Raw genomic sequence first — 18,732 nt, forward strand, 5'->3', positions numbered from 1 at the left:
TACTGTACATAAGTCTATTGTACACAGTGATGCTGAGATCCTATTTTGAGGTTGCATAGAGGCAGACATATTGGCTAAGAGTGCACATTTGTATGTGCAACTGCAAAGCATGCTCAACTCTCCTTCCACAACCATGAGAAGAATGTTTCCATGGCAGACCTTTTGCATACAACACCAACAGGAGTCCAGCTTGGGTCTGCTTCACATTGGTGACTGAATTTTGAAAAGGAAACTGTAATGCTTCATTCTAGATTTATCCACAGTTGATGCAGTGGAATCATTTTAATTTTTTAAGAACACACACACACACACACACACAAACCCCAAATATTTTACATACCACAACACTCAAGACCCTCATAAAAATACAATAGGAAAATCTATTTTAAAATAAAAGGCTGAATGCCAGTTGTGTTTTGAAGAGCTAGGCATCTCATTCTATTAAGGGCATTCTATTACACTATGTATGACATTCTTGAAGCAGGTTCCAGGACAGACTTTGCTAAAATCTTAAAACCCATAGGGGGGAAATACAGTGAAGATAAAATTTATTCTAGGCAGAGGTGGCCAATTTCACTTCTCTCCCAACAGTTGAGACTGCCTTGAAACCGTTTCTTTTATTTTGACAGTATCTGTTTCACAGTTATCAAGCTCAGGCACAGATACAAACAGGCACATTTATGTATTAAAAAAACAAAAGAGACACAATTAAAGCGGGGGGAACAGTCTTACAGGTGGAAAACATTTTATTATTTCCCTTTACAATAAAACTGGAAACCTGCTATGATGTCTTCAACAAAATTTTGGTAAGGGTTTTGAGGTTGATATAGGAGTGCTTTGGGGGCCAGATCTAGCCCACAGACCATCAACTGACCATTGTAATTTCAAGTCATGGGCTGAGATTCTACATGTGTAGTTATGTAAACATAGCTACAAATGACTTAAGGAACCAACTCCCAAGTCCTATCTTAAACTCCAGGAAACATCTCTGGGCAATTGAAGTAGCATGGTTGAGCGGGCCACTCCAGAATAATGCAACCTGTTCCCTCTTGCCCCTGAGCTACAGTACTATGTAGGATGAGAGGCGGCTGGCTGTATCACCCCCATTTGACCATGCTCAGAGAAGCTCCCTAGAACCCACGTACAGCTTGGGGGTGAGAGGGAGCCGGCCACATCATTTTGAAACACCCCATTTGACCATGCCACATATGTCCATCACTCAGAGAAGCTCCCTAGAATTTATGGTAGGATTCAGGGGGCATTAATGATTTTGGCAATAATGCCACATCATGAATGTGTAGCATAGTTCAATATGGAGCAATTACAGATCCGTAACTGCAGTGGAAGATGCCAACCATGGTATTTATACCTTAAGTCAATTGTAGGAAAGGATGGATTCAAGCTCCCCCTGCCCCGTTACCAGTCTCCTGAAGAGCCAATCAATATGATTGTGATTTGACAGACCTATGCATAGACAGCACAAGCTGCTGGATGGAGGCGAGGAACCACATATTCCCTGCTCCAGCCCATTATAGTCAAGGGTATGTGCAGAGAGCCAGCTTCCACACCTATATGGCGCTAGAGGGATTAAGGCAGGGGAACACAAAGCATTCATAAAATGGCAGTGCAGTCTTGGACAGAAGGAAGAGGTAGTCTAGCTAATGTTGGCCACTTACTCTTAACTTTCAGGAGGATAGGTGAGCACTTCAGAGTTTAAGTGGCCTAACAAGAGAATGCACAGCTTTTTATTTTTATTTTAAAAAATAAGGTATAGATAAAATAAAACTTCAAAATAGTTATGAAATGGCACAGGCATTAGTTGGGAGGAAAGGGATATTGCTCATCCTTAGAACTATCATGAGCAGTAGAAGGTTCACGCAAGCACATTCTACACAGAATTGCTATCACAATTGGCATGCTATAGGAGGATAAACTAAACACTGCTACAATTCACTTGGACAGTTATGAATATGTAATCTAGAGTTATGAATTTGTGACTGTTTGGTATTCACGATCCCTACATATTCCCTAGGAACCTCGAAAATCTTCCCAATCTGTATTTACCAGGCAGCAGTTGCTGCAATTGATGCGGGTCTGTTCCCTTGCAATCAGGAAGCAGAAGACTTACAGTAGATTTCCATTTGTGCAAGCAATCTCTAGTGTGAGAAGAAACTGCAATCTCTGGTGTGAGAAGAAACTTTTCCCTATCACAACAGAGACTGCTCACAGGAAAGGGTGGGAACATCAGTCACTGCTTGCCATGCAATAGGGGAACAACCCCCACTGATCACAGCGCCTGCTGCCCAGTAAGTGGGGATTGGGGCTGGAAGTCACTGCATATATATGTAACCACAGTGGTAGCACATTCATTACTGCCCAAGTGAATTCCAGCCCGTGCTTTTTTTCCCCAGGAAAGGGATGAGGATGAAGTCCTCCCCACCAAGAAGAAAAAGAAGTGCTAATTTGAAAAAAAGAGATCTAGATTATTTGCATTTGTGGCACAAATACACTGTGGGAAGGCTACAGACCCAAGAAGCATAGTATAGCTTGCAGGCTCTCCTCTCATCCCTCCCCATTCCACCCTCACCCCATTAGCTTAATTGCTGTTCGTGAAAATAGCAGTCCATCCAGTATCTTTGCAGGAGCAAGAACCAAGACTATTTTTCTTTCTGCACTTTAGTCCTTAGCTTATACAGTTCTTCTTCTAAACTTTTTATATGTTCTTTGAGGGCAGCTTTATCTTCTTGGGCTTTCTGATCAGCTTGGCTCCGAGCTTCTTCGATCTTCCTTTCATACCACTTCTCCATCTGACTGGATACAGCCTCAAAGAAGTACTGGGTGATTTCCAGGGCCTGAGAGGTGCCTGCAAGCTTTGGGCTGGGCTCATTCCCTCCAGAGACGGAGGTTGGTGGAGGCTGTGTTGGCAAGGGCTGCGCAAGGTGAGTCCCTCCATGTTGGTGGGCTCTGTGCTTCAACTGGCCACTTCTGTTGCCCTTCTTTGTTTGAGTCCCTTTATCTACCAAGCAGCCAGCTTGTGACTCTGACTTTGCAAAGTCAGCAGAGGCCTGTTGAACAGTTTGTACCTTGACATGCCTTAATTTGGAACCTGAGTATTCTGATGGTGGCAGTTCTTGTTGCAATCTGCTTAAACTTGTTTTGTCCTTAGGCCGGACAACTCGTGGCGAAGCTCCAGAAGGAGTTGGGGCAGCACCAACTAACTGTTGTTCTGTTCCTGTAAATAAGAAAGTATGAACAACAATTATGGACATTTCTTTTTACACACAGTAATATGAATAAAGCATATACCATCATAGGGCCTTTTTGGTAGCTTCTCTTAGACTCTGGAACTCCCCACAGAGGCCAGAATGGACGGTCCCTTCTTGCTTTTTTTCTGCTGGTAAGCAAATACCTTTTTATCTGAACAGGCTTTTAAAACAGAATATTTATTTAAAAAACAGACTCAGGTTGCTGTATTGTTTTCAACTAAAGCTTTAAATTGGGTTTTTTTATCTTTTTAATTGCATTTTTTAAGCATAGGTTTAAATCACTTTAATATTCAGAATAATTTAATTCCATTTTATTATTCACTTTTCATATGTTCTCATTTGTATTGTTCTTTTTTTTTAAATTTTAAGCTGCTTTGAGTCTCAATTTGGGGAAAGAGGTGGGGTATAAAAATAAATACTAGATAAAGGAGGAAGAGGAAGGAGGACAGAAAGCTAGTTCACACATAAAAGCTGATCATTGGATAAGGGCCACATCAAGTGAAGGCTTTTATGTTTTAATAGGCTGTCACAAATAGGACTTTTGTGATGGGGGAGGTGGAACGTATGCCACCCATGATCCAAAAGAAAAAGGTGCAGCTGGAATTTAATTGACAATTTTGCTCTGTGCTACATGACTCTCATGTTGGTTCTGCTGCCACAGACTAACATAGCCAGCCCTCTGGAAACTGCTAGCAAAAACAGAACAAAATACCTGAGGTGCTGGATTGCTGAACAACAAAATATTGCTTCCCAAAGCCCTGCTCTGTCACTGGCACTCTGCTCCTTCCAGTGTCTTCAGACAAACTGTTCTGAAGAGCAAGGCAAGAATGTTGCTGTGATCCATCTGACTGCAAGGGAGTTTGGCTAGTTTTGCAGTCCTTTGTACTATGAAGGTTTTCTGTATCCAAAGTCTCAGTGAGTGACTCGCAGGTAGACAGAGTTGATTTTGGTCTTGAAGATCTAGAATCTCCAGAAATCTTCAGTTCCAGATTCTGAATTTTTAACAGACACCAAGCCTTCAGTTCCCCCACCAAAGATACCTGTAAGAAAAATCCACAAACAAATCTGAGGGGTTTCAACTCCCCATTGCTTGACTGCATCCTCATATTAAACACATTTCCACAGAAGAAAATCCTACTGAGTTCAATAGACATTATGTCCTAGATGGCCCACTTAAAATTACATCCTCAGTAGAAGGCATCTTTTCTTTATGAGTAAGTAAGAGAAATGAATTTTACCCTTATACCCTGAAACCAAATGTTTGTATTTGTATTAGCCTGGCAGATAGCAATTACTTCCTGATTTGTGGCACTCAGCTATTTCTAACCACAACAGATTCCATAATAGATATAAATCTTCTGTATAACTGCTTCTATACACTGAATCCTGAGACAGAGCCATTACTGTATATTGGACCAACTATAAATAAAGTGAAATGTGACACTGTTGTAATATGAATGTTATTATATTCAGTGCATAAAAACATCAGAGGTTTCCAAGCAGGATTATTGTTACCAAGCACATCTGTACTTCAGCCTTCCAAGATGACAGAATAATTTCCAGAGCACAGCTTGAAAAAGTTATTTTTCAGACTACATCTCCCAGCACCTACTATGTGATTCTGGATGTTGTTGTCCCCCAAAATAATTTTTCCAGCCTCTGAGTCCAAGATCATTGAGTAAGCTTTGCTGCAAAATTTAGATCAGAACCTAGGATGCAGCCACACTGCAGAATTAAAGCAGTTCAAGATCAGTTTAACTGTCATGATTCCATCCTGTGGAATTCTGGGATTTGTAGTTTGGAGAAGTATTGAGCCTGGTCAGTCAGAGCACTCTTGTGCCTCACCAAACTACAAATCCAAGGATTCTGTCTGACAGTCATAGTAGTTAAAGTGGTGTCAAACTGCTTTAATTCTGCAGGGTGATTACAACCCTACATTGCCCCAGTCTATTCTACTACTGTAACCACACCACTATATGAGTCACAACATTTGTTTCTCAGCTGGGAATTATCTAAGTAAAATAGCTGTTGTTATTTTTCAATTGTGGAAAAAAATAAAAATTTAAAAATGCTTTCTGAAAATATTTTTTGCTGACCTTGTGGGAGTTCAGATGTTATCTAACTGAAATGCAGTCAAAAAGAATGACACAAACATCAAATAAAAAGGGGGTTCTTTATTTTATCACAATGTTTGGGATACAGATTCTTTGGAAATAGGTTTTCAATAGCAAGCAGACAATGAATCTTGAAGAACTACTAAAAAGAAATGTGCTTAATTGCCATATCGTCAACTATCCAATGAGGCTTTGAATGCACAAAATAATTTTCCACATTACTAGAATCTCTTTTCCAAAAATATGTCGCCCCCCCCTCCGATAAGCATCCTGTCTTTCCTTTGCATTTTAACATTAATGTTGGTCATCCAGTCACATAGTCAACTATGTTTGTTTTCTTTTTTACCTGGCGTTTCTCCCCTTCAGCTCTTTCCAGCTCTGTGTGCTCCTGAAGACGATGAAGGCACTCTGTTCTTTCTGCTGACAGCCTCTCTGCCATTAATTTGTCTAAAACGCGGAGCTGGGATGGAAAATAAAGGTTCAGCAGAAATTAAATCAGTGCATGAATTAACTTATTAAATCTTGTTACTTAACAAACTTTTCCTAGATTGACTTTGCTAACTGTACAAATGAGAGTCAAAAAAAAAATCTTAAAAAGCTATCTGTGAAACAACATAAATAAAAACATTCATTTCAATATTTAACAAAAAGATACAGTACTAATTATTATAGTCAGTTGCTGGTATGTGACTAGAGCCGGTATGAAGAACATGTGGCCCTCTGAATTCTGTTAAGAGTCCAGAACCCATCAGCACAAGACTACTTTGGGTAGCATTCAGTGACTATGGGAAATATAGTGCATCTACCTCTGGAGAACCACATATTCCTCATCCATGATCTAGAGCAGTGCTATTCAAAGCGATTGTTAGTGCCAGTCTATGAGCTATTGGCTGCTGGTCTGCAATAAGTTTTCATGAATTTTCCCAGATTAAGGGTGCATTCACACAGTAGAAAGAATGCATTTTGATACCACTTTAACTGCCATGGCTCCATCCTACAGAATGTTGGGATTTGTAGTTTTGTGAGGCATCAGCACTCTTTGGCAGAGAAGGCTAAAAACCTTGTAAAACTACAATTCTCACTGTAGCTGCTATACATTATTTGAGAAAGTGTTTATGCCAGTGTAAAAGACAGTGAGTCACCAGCAGGATTTCAGTCATAATCTACCAATTTATTTTCAGTGACCAAGGAGGATTTTGGTAGAAATCCTGCTTTCTCTCACCACTCTGCTACCCCCTCTGCAATTCTTTCCAAGGTCTATTTTGCAATAACAGACCCTTGTAAAGTAAGCAAGGCTGGCCTTCAAATCATGCTCACCACATGAAGCAGCTGCAGGAAACTGTTTCTATACTGCAGCTGTTCTATATGGCAACTGCACCATGCTGAACAGCTTGGAAAGTGAAACGTTTCAAGCTGCTTCCTCATGAAGGAGACCATCTCGTTCACCCTGCAAGTGTTCTAATGGTGCTCCTGACATTTTCAGAAACACTTGGTCCTGGGACTGCTTACTTACCTGATGTTGTGTTTTATTTTCCATCTGTCCTAGTTTGGTATTCATCTTATCCTGTACTGTCACAAACTCAGCTTTTATTTCTTCCACGGCAGCTGCCAGCTGGTTCTCTACTTTATTTATCAGTGGTTCACAACGACATCCATTTATTGGAGCCTAGAAGAAATGAAGAACTACAGTAACATGGCCCTTTGTGTTAACATTAACTCTTGCTAAGAGTAAAGCCAAGGCAGCTCACAGCAAATAGCACTGCTTAGGACCCACAGGAAGAAAATAACATACACACAGATTTTGGCTGAAATCCCATTCAGTGTCAGCAGAGGTAAAGTTTCACAAATGTACAGGGAGAGAATAGAGTCATGCCAATATGCTGGGTTGGCCTTTAAGTCAGATCACTGAACTGCTTGCATACTGGATACTACCTAACACAAGTGCATAAGAAGTACAACTGCTGGCATAGACCAGAATTTATGCTTGCATAATGCTTGAACAGGATTCCAGGTGGTGCTACCCTTGGGATATTCTAGGGATCTTAACGAGTACCCAAAGTGCAAAAAGAGGAAAGAAAGAACTGGAAGTGTCCAGAAGTCCAATTGAAAAATTGTTATTTTTAAAATGTTAAACAGCCCAGGAAACAGCCACTCCTGAAGACTTCCAGAAGACACAATTAATTCTAAGGGAAGCCAAGAGATTCTGGAGGGGGCAAACTGTTTTGAAGAAACCAGACTACAGCCAATAACGTAAACAAACACCTTGACTCATAAACTGCTAGAAAATTGGGCTTAAAGCAGCACAGTCTCACCATAGACTCACCATTCAAACACACACACACACATTTTCCTTTGGCAATACACACATGGAAAAACGTTATCAGTTAATCAATAAAAATTTAATTCCAATCTATACTAAAATGCTGAAGGATCTGGAAACCATGTCCTATGAGGAACGAGTTAAGGAGCTGGGGATGTTTAGCCTGGAAAAGAGAAGGCTAAGAGGTGATATGATAGCCCTGTTTAAATTTTTGAAGGGATGTCATATTGAGGAGGGAGCAAGCTTGTTTTCTGCTGCTCCAGAGACTAGGACCCGGAGCAATGGATGCAAACTGCAGGAAAAGAGATTCCACCTCAACATTAGGAGGAACTTCCTGACAGTAAGGGCTGTTCGACAGTGGAACAAACTCCCTCAGAATGTAGTGGAGTCTCCTTCCTTGGAGGTCTTCAAGCAGAGGCTGGATGGCCATCTGCTGGGGATGCTTTGATTGTGATTTCCTGCATGGCAGAATGGGGTTGGACTGGATGGCCCTATGATTCTATACAAGTAGAGATGAAAAACCTCTCATGTGAAACTCATATTTCAAATGGTTTCCCCACCTCTATTAAAAATTATTTATACACAAACACACATTCACTCTCAATGCAAAAATGTATTCATTAAGTGGGTCCTCCAACTGGAACTAACAACTGGATTTAAGCTTTTGTCTACACTGTCCTGGTAACCATAGATAAATACAAAAATTCAAATCATTCAACAAAGAGGATACGCCCACATGATTATACATTACACCATTTTCCAAAAGCACATATAAAAATAATTAAATCTAAAATATGCATAGCTTCCTGAAAACCCCTTCCTATTTTATTTATTTAGCATCTGGAAATGCATATTCATATTAATCCTGGGAGACTACTCAGTTACCTGCATTATTTTCCCATCCTTTCCACGGTAAAGTGTATACAACTGATATGCTCTGAACTTATGGGGGGGTGGCGGAGATGAGCAACGGTGCTTGCTCCTGCGCTTTGGCAAGTTCTGCTGTGGGCCAGGAGGCATCTGCTGGTCAGCTGGTGATGTGGGGTCAGAGAGTGCTGAAACCTGATTTAAAACAACAACAACAACATTGTGTCTAATTGCCATATAAAATGCTCATTTTTACAAATCCGTCATGACCAGGTATACCTCTCTAAGGTGATTCACAGAAATACAGAACTATAAAGCTGGAAAGGAACCTAAGGACCATCTGCTTTAATCTGATGCCAATGGAAGAATCCAGAGGTAAAGTGTCCCTGAAAGATGATCATGCAATTTCTGTTTAAAAACCTCCAACAAAAGAGTGTCCAACTTCCAAAGTAGTCCTTTTCACTGTCAAACAGTTTTTACCATTGGGAAGTTCTTCCTAACATTTAGGCAGAATCTCAGATAATTTCTATGCCAAAGCAATAGCAAAAAGGATAATGAATATTTTGTCTTTTATATAACTTATTAAAAATTATCAGAAGTATTCAGGCATAATGGGTAGCATGTTATTTCTCCTATTGTTTTTATTTATTGTCAGCCAACTTCTACACTTGTTAAAAATGGCCACAGTACTTTAATTAATTTTAATTTTAATAAACGCAAACCAATTTGATGGCTTTATTTCTATTCACAACTATTTACTTTCTGAAGTATCTATGTTTTATCAAAAAGCCTGTGTTTAATATCTGTTAAATACACACCCCAAATGACTATTGATACTGATTTCAACTCATAGTAGAAAATGAACAGAAACTAATCTTGATGCTATCAGAGCCACCATGGTGTAGAGGTTTCAACATTGGACTAGGATTCTGGAGACCAGGATTCAAATCCCAGGTCAACCATGGAAACCCAACAGGTGACCTTGGGTAAGTCAAACTCTCTCAACCCCAGGGGATAGCAATGGCAAACTCCCTCTGAAGAAACTTGCCAAGAAAACCCCAAGATAGAGTTGCCTCAGGGTCACCATAAATCAAACGACTTGAAGGCATACAACAACAATCTTGATTCTAGGCTTTCTGTGACCACCTGCTAAACCTGTAGCCCTCAGCATCCCCCACAAAGGCCAAAAAAGTAGGCACTGATGAAAAGTCTATGCTATCGAGAAAGGGAAGTGAGACCTGCCAGAAATAAAACTGTCCTCTCTACCATACTTCATTTTATGGTACCTTTTCTCTTGGTGGTTTCTTCTTACTCTTCCTCCCTCTGAGTTCAGACAAAGGTTGTTGGGCTTCATCTTTCAAGTCACCTCTCCCTTGGGGAGCTAGATCACTGCTGTGAGTGTCATCAGCACCAGAAGCACTGCCCTGTTTCCAAATAAAAGAACGCACAAGCAAAGATGGAGTGGGCCCACATCTTTGCTCTCTTTTTTCACTTGTCCCTGAGCATGAAACTACATGAATCCAAAATGTAGAACAGCCAAGGGCAACTGAAAAAGCATCATTCAAGTGGCATTCAAGGGTACAAATCTCTTGCTTGAGGTTCTTAGAGCAAGTGACATAGGAAACAACATTCCCACAGTAAATTCAAATACTTTCAAGAGGTCAAGGGCTTTACAGCACTCAGTCCACACATTCTTTGCCTTCTAAATATACAAAGCTGGCTTTACCTTGCTTTGTACCACTTCATCTCTTGGTACAGATTGAGCACGTCTTTCTTCTTTGAGTCTCTCCCTCTTCTTCCTCAAGCTTCTTCCACGATTAAAGCGTGAGATCTGGATATGGCAATGTTTCCAATTAATATCTTAGGGCTGGACTCAGACACAGTCATCAAAAGTAATGGGATGACAGTCAATTGTAATTACTTCGTATTGGTTTAAATAGCTCTAGACCAGGGGTTGGCAACCTCCGGCCCGTGGGCCGTATCCAGCCCCCGGAGGCCTTCATTGTGGCCCCCGGGGGTGGTTGCCGCCGCCGCCGCACGAAAAAATAACGGCGCCCATAGCGGCAAAAAGCCGCGATGGGCACCACAATTTTTCGCCCAAAATGGCGCCGAACTCTTGCGCGACCTTCTTTGAGGTCGCACGAGAGTTTGGCGCCATTTTGGGCGAAAAATGGCAGCACCCAGAGGCGACGTCTCGCGCAACCTCAAACAAGGTCGCGCGAGAGTTCGGCCTCCAGGAGGCCCGATGCCGCCGCGGCCGCCCTCGAATAGGGCTCTGACGGCCGCATCGGGCCTCCGGGAGGCTCGATGCCATCGCTGCCGCCTTCAAAGAGGGCTCTGACGGCTGCATCGGGCCTCTGGAGCCCGCTGAAGCCATCGGAGCCCTGTTCGAAGTCCCCGGCGATGACACTGGGCCTCCTGGAGGCCCGATGCCATCGCTGGCCTCAAAGAGGGCTCCGACGGCCGATGGGCCTCTGAGCCCGCTGAAGCCATCGGAGCCTGTCGAAGGCCCCGGCAAGGGAATGCGGGCCCCTGGAGGCCCGATGCCGGCGCTGGCACCCTCAAAGAGGGCTCCGACGCCGCATCGGGCTCTGGAAGGCCCGCTGAAGCCGTCGGAGCCCTGTTCGAGGGCCCCCCCGGGACGGCATGGACCCTGGAGGCCCGATGCCCTCGCTGGCCCTCAGAGGGCTTCCGACGGCCGCATCGGGCCTCTGAAGGCCCGCTGAAGCTGTCGGAGCCCTGTTCGACAGGCCCTCGGCGATGGCATTGGGCCCTGGAGCCCGATGCCATCGCGTGCCCTCCAAGGCTCCGGCGGCGGCACGGCCCTGGAAGCCCAATGCCGCGCGCAGCCCGTTCGAGGCTCGGCAGCGGGCCTCCTGGAGGCCTGAGAGTCGGTGGCGCCCTCCAACCGCGGCTCCAGCGGCTGGGCCAGCGGGCCTCCAGGGCACCGGCCGTCACTGGGGTCCTCCAAGAGGTTTTTTTGCCGCCTTTGACAGGGCTGGGGCCCCGTTGGGGGCCTGCAAAGATGGGGAGGCTGGCCCCCGGAGGTTGAACTCCCCCCCCCTGGCCCCACCCCGGAGGGTGAAAGCTCCACCCCCAGCTTCGGCCCCCCAGTTGCCTGAGAGACAGCAACCCGGCCCCCGGCCCAAAAAGGTTGCCTACCCCTGCTCTAGACAAAAGTTTGGATCCTACTCATTTTGATCAGTCATCTTAGTCCAATGATACCATGGGAAGTTTAAAAATATCTGCTGGTTCCTAAAAGGCAGCAGCAGTACAGGAAATATTTATAATGAATGGAGAATAACAATGTTTGAAGTAGCTGCACAAAGATTATGCAACAAAAACTCCCACTACTCTCTGCTTAAACACACACACAGTTTCTATTCATGTTAGAATGTGAACATTAGAAGCAGACTTAGTTATAATTAAATTAATTTATTTAGATTAAGTTGTCATGGTTAGATTTAAGATTAGGTTGCCACACCAAACCTACACTCTATTGGTTTCAAGGGATGTATTCAGACTGTGTCTGGGTCCAACCCCATAACAAGACATAAATTTTGACAACATAAGGAACAAACATTTCCCCAACTCAGTTTGTATGTGAGATATTTGTGAATGCAATGGTCAAGAGTGCCTGTTCTCAGCTCCAGCTGATACGTCAGCTGCGCCCTTTCCTGGAGCCGGGTGACCTCCAAACTGTAATACAGTACACGCACTGGTAACCTCAAGACTTGAGTTTTGCAATGCGCTCTACATGGGGCTACCCTTGTGCCTAGTCCGGAAACTTAAACTGGTACAGAATATGGCAGCCAGATTGATTACAGGAACAACTAGGAGTGACCATATTACACCAATATTGAAATCACTCCACTGGCTGCCTATTCGTTTCCAGGCACAGTACAAGGTGTTGGTCATTACCTTTAAAGCCCTCCATGGCTTGGGCCCAACCTATTTAAGGGATCGCCTCCTTCCGTATAATCTGTCCTGTGCACTCAGATCCTCTGGGAGGAATTTTTTGCAGTCCACAAAGATCAGATTGATGGTGACCTGCCAGAGGACCTTTTCCGCGATCGCTCCCACTTTATGGAATGGCCTGCCGGATGAGATCCGTCAAATTACCAACCTAGAGAGCTTCAAGAAAGCTGTCAAGACGGATCTCTTCCGGCAGGCCTTCCCAGAATAGAACCCAGCCACGTAAAGATCCCCCCACAGACATATACAAGTGAAGACTCTGCCCACCGCTATTCTATTATTGTTTTTAGATTTTATTGTCTGTAATTTTAATGGATAGAATTGTTTAATCTTTTTTTAAGGGGTGGTGGTGGAGGAAATTGTATATATTGTATTTTTTAAAGGTTGTACGCTGCTTTGATTGTGGTAACAAAAAGCGGGATATAAATTAAAGTTTTATTTTATTTACTACATTGATCCCAGAGCATATTTGCAAAACAGGCATCTGAATCAGGCATTATTGAGTTATATGCAGGACGTACCTGTGGGGCCTTAGTGAGCAGAAGGGCAACTTCAGGGTTGTTGTGTTCCTGTGCAACTTCAAGGGGAGTCTGACTAGCCTGTAATGGTAGAAGAGACATGATTCTCTACAGAAGACATTAAAAACCCAAAGGAGATACAGAACACTTAAAATAGCTGCCCACATGCATTGACATGGTTTTTAAAAAAATAATTATTAAAGAAAAGCACAATCCAGTCAATTCCTGACAACACACCAGCAATATTAGCATGGAAACAATCAATATGAGCAATTAGCACAGTTACAAAGTAAAATAAAACCATAAACATATGCCAATATTAGGACTGTATTACTCTGAGTATAGACTTAGATGGCCAAAAAGACAAACAAATGAGTCCTTGAACAGATCAAGCCTGAAATTTCCTGGAGGCCAATATGATCAAACTGAGGCTGTTGTACTTTGGCCACATCATGAGAAGGCATGGCTCATTAGAAAAGACAATAATGCTAGGAAGGGTGGAGGGAAGTAGAAAGGGAGGAAGACCCTACACTAGATGGATAGACTCTACTAAGGAAGTCACAGGTCTGAACTTACAAGATCTAAGCAGAGCGGTAGGGGACGGGGGACTTAGAGGTGTCTCATTTATGGGATCGTCATGAGTTGGGATTGACTCAAGGGCAGTTAACAACCATTGACACAGGCTGAAAACAGACTTTGTGTGCCAGATCGGGCTGCAGCAGTTGTATGCCATGGCCCCAATCTGGCCTTTTCCTGGTGCAAAAAGGAGCGGCAGAAAGCTGCTACTTTTTGCGCTGGGGAAAAGGCACCTTTGCTGCCACAGTGGAGTATTTTCGGCATTTCTTTGGTGTGCGATGTCTAAACACCATGCCACCAAAGCACCAAAATGCTGCCAGCCATCTGGTTGGGCAAGCAGTGCAATGCCAGCTTGGAGGCAGAATCAGGGTGTGCGGTGTGCGGACACTGCCCCCACACCATCCTGAAGCCAGCTCTTTTTGCCAGTCTGTACCGGCAGTTAGACAAACAAGTTATTTTGCCAGCATGAACTTGTTATGTGTATACCTGACATTACTAGTCAGCAATTTTGTCAAAACCACCACCTGAACCAACGCTGAGCAGCAAATGACTAAAAAGAGTAAGAAAAAGGAGTTTCCTCCTGCACTTACATTGTTAACTACTGTCCCATCAGCTCCTGCTTCCAACAACAGCTTGACCACCTTTTTATGGTTTAGTGCTGCAGCTACATGAAGTGCCGTATCGCCAACCTAAAAATTACAAAAGCAAAATACAACTTATATGTGGTCATTTCTGCTGGTGTACATTTTGTATTTATAAACCTAGGTTGAACTCAGGCAGTTCTTCTTAGCTAGTTATACCTACATCAGATGTAGGTAGATGCTTCAAGGGAATCTGACGAAGGCCACATCCAATGCTTCTTAGATAAAATGCAAAAATCAAAGATCCAATATGTTGGATTCTCTCAGGCAACCCAATCCTACTTTATTCGAGACAAATGAGCTTCAAAAAGGGTAATTCAGCAGAAATATAAACTGGCAAAGGAAATCCATACTTGTTTGGAAAAGGCTATTTGTTAACAGAATCACTATTATTTTAGGCTGGTGAGATAAATAGTATCAGAAACCACATAAAGACACACAAGAACAGTAAACATGCATGTTGCACCATCTCAAATTGCAGTAAAAATTCATATTATCCAGCTGGATGGAACCGGCAGATGAGTCAATATAGGACATGTTAAGTCCTTACTTGATTGTTGGGTAAAGGCTAACATGGGTCCTGGCATTTATTTTTTTCTCTCCATATGTTAGTTGTTGCTTGTACATTGTTTACTCTGTATGCAGAGCAAAAACCTTATCTGGTTATTTAGTGATTTGTTTTAAAATAAAGTCATACGATTTCCATGGCCCCTGTGTAGAACTGCAAAGGCAGGCAGAAAGAAAATGATCCAAGCTTGATATTTCCATATTAAGCCTCTCTTTTGTATTTACATATGAAGATAGTTGATATGACCAGTCAAGAATAGGTTTAGTGCTGCTCTTTAGACATCGAATATAGAATATTTCTGCCTATGTATCATGAACAAACACTTCTCAAGGAAGCCAAATTTGATACATCTAAGTACAACTTATAAAGTTGTTAGGTTCTGGAGCTTTACCAAGTATTTTGAAATCAAATCAGTAAAGATTTGATATGAAGTCAAAAGTCAAATCAGTAAAGATGAACTGCAAGCATCTGGATCGTTGATAATGTCTTACTCTTGAGCCATGACTTTAAGTTACAGAAATATTAGCTGTGTCAACCCAACCACTGTTAGTTGAAACAGAACATCCTAGCATCAGCTCAATAAATTAAGCAGCCTATGTAATTTTCACATGATTGGAATTAGCCAAACCTGGGGCCATTCCAGTGGCTGAGGTTGTTAACAGGTTAACAGTGAGATGGTGAACAGGTAGAGATTTCTTCTCTGAAATACAGAAGTATCCTCCCCACTCAATTGTAATCTTGCTGCCTGTTTATATTCAATACAAAAATGAGCCACAGACAGTGCAGTTCTGCCATAGGTTTATGTAAATGTAATATATCATTCCAGTTTTCCTTTTAAAGCAATATAGCATAAACTGGCAGAGTCATGAATTCAATACAGCAGTCCAAATCTGTTAAGCAACATTTTCAAAAGTGTTCTTTTACTTCAAAGGCATAATTGACTCTATTGCTGATGGTGGGTGTATCAAACCATAAGATTAAAAACATTACCTACTGGGATCTTGTTATTCTGAATGTGGGTTGACTCATTCATTTAGTTTATTGGCATGGTAAAGGCAAAAATACTCTTACCATCTTTTGTGTCTGACTTGTGAAAGCACAAAAGCACTAATGACCTTAAAGGTTGCATAGCAGCTTGACTTGTTTTCATGCCTTCTAGGCTGCACTAAACATTTTAAAAGAGGACCATTGTCATTCATATGTTTCCTGAAGTGTAGAATCCATACAATCTCATCTCTGTCACTCCATCACATGGACAGATAATTTCTGTTTTGATCTGTTCTTTTGATTGCCAATTGTATCACTGGAATCTCTTTATGTAAATATTAGACTTTATAAAATGTAATTTATTTTAACATTTTTTCAATAAAAGGACTTTTTAAAATAAAATAAAACAAAGTCATATGATTTAAACTTATTTATTGGATCATCTTCTAAGTCTTGAAATCAATGTAGCAGATTTTACTTTGGAAACAATTTTGGGGAGGGGAGCGTGCAAATACTAAATGTGAATGCAACAACATGTTCTGACATGACAAAGCATTTCTTTAAGGCCATCCTTAAAACCAAAAGAATACCTACAGTACAGCAATGTGGTAATATAGAATGAAATAATTTCATGAACTTTCCACATAGTTCAGAGCCCAGTGAATCTATTTCAAACTATAAGAAACATCTTCCTAGAAAGCCTTATAGAAAATGAAGCACAATGGCAATGGAGTTCATGCACTGACCTGGTTTTTTTCATGGACTGAACAGAAAGCACTGAGGAGTAGCCTAATGATGGGTAAGTGATTGTAACGAGCTGCAACATGCAAACAGGTATCTCCTGCCTAAAAATAAGGGGGAAATGCAGATAACCATAAGAGAGCTTTCACTAATGAGAGGTGCAATCCTATACAAACCTATCTGGGAACAAGCATCACATAACACTATGAGACTCTGGGTAAACATACTTAGATTGTACTGTATAGGTGACATCTAGCAAATGGCACAAAGTATTTTTTTATATTTCTTTTCCTCAGATGTGAGATAGCCCCTAGTTATTAACTGTGATGTTGTTGTTTGATTACAGCATTCTGCTTATGCACAGGAGATGTCTGTGAAATGCAAACTGAGGCCTTTTACTTATAAGATGTATTTCTGGGTTTAGTAATCCATTCCAGAAGGCTGACATCTTGTGTTAAATGAATAATTCTTTAAACCAGTGGTTCCCAACCACTTGTCCTCCATTTGTTTTGGTCTTCCAGATTCCAAAAGCCCCAGCCAATGCAGCCAGCAGTCAGGAATTATGGGAACTGAAGTCCAAATTATCTGTAAGACCAAAGGTTGGGAACCACTGCTTTAAACCATTGGCAATAAAGGTAGAATTCAAAGATATAGCCGGGTTAGTCTGTAGAATCAGTATGTAGTGACATCTTGTAGCACCTTTGAGACTAACAGAAAGAAAGAAGTTGGCAGCATTAGTTTACGTAGACTAAATACTTCCTCAGCATCTGAGGAAGTAGACTAGTCTATGAAACCTCATGCTGCCAACTTCTTTCTTAGTCTCAAAAGTGCTACAAGATCTCTCTACATTGGCAATAAGGTTCTTATGCTACTTAATAAACCTTCAATAATTATATTTCTTTTGAACTTTAGCACTTACAATTTTTTTAACCTGCAATGTAACTGAAGCATTTTTAAAAGTACCATGAAATTTATATTAATGTTGCGTAGAAAGTGCTGCAATATTCATTCTGGAGAATAAGTAATATGAAACATGTATGGTGATCCATTAAAATCACATGTGAAATTGTATGCTGCAACATGGGTACAAACACAAGTAACATGACTCCTGCAAATACACAGTCAAAAATAACCTTCATGCAGATCACAAATGTTTGCTTCACATTTTTTCAAAGCCAATAATGAATAGACCCAACACATGATGAACAGCGCACACATACTGGATGTTCATCCATACATAGGGCATATTAAACCGAGCTGTATGTAAGAATATGTAGGTATTCTTATTAATATCTGTATCAGTCTTCTCGGAACTGGGGATGAGGTAACAGGAACATAGTAATACATATTGGAGCAAACCACATTCAAGACAACTCGTTTAGATAGAATTGTTATAACTGACACAAATCTTCCTGCCTTTTCAACTTTCTATATCATTCATGCTACACATAAAATAAGCCAATGCATGAATGCAGGGCCCATTTTGTTGTGGTACTCATTCTCTAGGTGAATGTAAACAAGTTGTGAACAAGTTGTTCTGAATGTCTAAGGCGTGGTAGAGACTGCACAAATGCACCGTGCTGATGCCAATTTTAGGGTTAGGGACCACACGGCAACCACGCAGTCCCTAACCCTAGCATGGTGCGGTGCCATAGCAATGGCGGCATCCCATGTACATGGGAGCCGCCATTGTTACATAAGTGCTGTGTGACATCCACACATCACTGCGCGTTGCTTACGTCGGCCCTGCGGAGCAAAAAGAACTTGGGTTTTCCAGTTTCTTTTTCCTCCATAGGGAAGCTGCGTGGTCTGGTGGCTGCGGCTTCCCTCTGGAGGTAATTAGGCTGCTGGCAGGCTGCCCTTTTCAGGTGGTCTGTCCCACAACTAAGTCAACTATATGTGCTTTTATCATAATATTATTTTGTGCTACTGCTACAATTTTTATATAATTTTAATGAATTAGATAAATTGCTGGCTGTAATAGGACTGTAATGTTTACCTCGTGCAAAAGCCACAAAATAAATAACTCAATCAATGAGAGGCCATTCTCCAGGACATCAAGAGACACATTCATGCCCCATCAAGTTAAATCCATTTAACTCTGTGGCTGCAATTTTTTATATATATATATATATATTTTGTCTCACCCCTGTATACCC

The 18,732-nt window shown here is 41.7% G+C and overlaps 1 protein-coding gene across 10 annotated transcripts in view; it reads right to left on the reverse strand.

Moving 5' to 3' along the window:
* Positions 1 to 245: 245 nt before the first annotated feature.
* ANKRD6 (ankyrin repeat domain 6) overlaps positions 246 to 18,732 on the reverse strand; it is a 118,164-nt gene continuing 99,677 nt past the window's right edge. For all 10 annotated transcript variants that reach the window (XM_042466457.1, XM_042466472.1, XM_042466509.1 and 7 more), the window contains 10 exons: positions 16,579 to 16,677; positions 14,227 to 14,325; positions 13,064 to 13,141; positions 10,294 to 10,398; positions 9,854 to 9,991; positions 8,586 to 8,762; positions 6,894 to 7,046; positions 5,727 to 5,840; positions 3,979 to 4,306; positions 246 to 3,232 (listed from right to left, as the gene is read on the reverse strand). In XM_042466457.1, coding sequence (XP_042322391.1) covers positions 2,658 to 3,232; positions 3,979 to 4,306; positions 5,727 to 5,840; positions 6,894 to 7,046; positions 8,586 to 8,762; positions 9,854 to 9,991; positions 10,294 to 10,398; positions 13,064 to 13,141; positions 14,227 to 14,325; positions 16,579 to 16,677 — 1,866 coding nt within the window. In that variant the 3' untranslated portion in view covers positions 246 to 2,657. The remainder of the gene's footprint in view (positions 3,233 to 3,978; positions 4,307 to 5,726; positions 5,841 to 6,893; positions 7,047 to 8,585; positions 8,763 to 9,853; positions 9,992 to 10,293; positions 10,399 to 13,063; positions 13,142 to 14,226; positions 14,326 to 16,578; positions 16,678 to 18,732) is intronic.

This window comes from Sceloporus undulatus, chromosome 1, assembly GCF_019175285.1.
Source record: "Sceloporus undulatus isolate JIND9_A2432 ecotype Alabama chromosome 1, SceUnd_v1.1, whole genome shotgun sequence".
Classification (NCBI taxonomy): Eukaryota; Metazoa; Chordata; class Lepidosauria; order Squamata; family Phrynosomatidae; genus Sceloporus; species Sceloporus undulatus.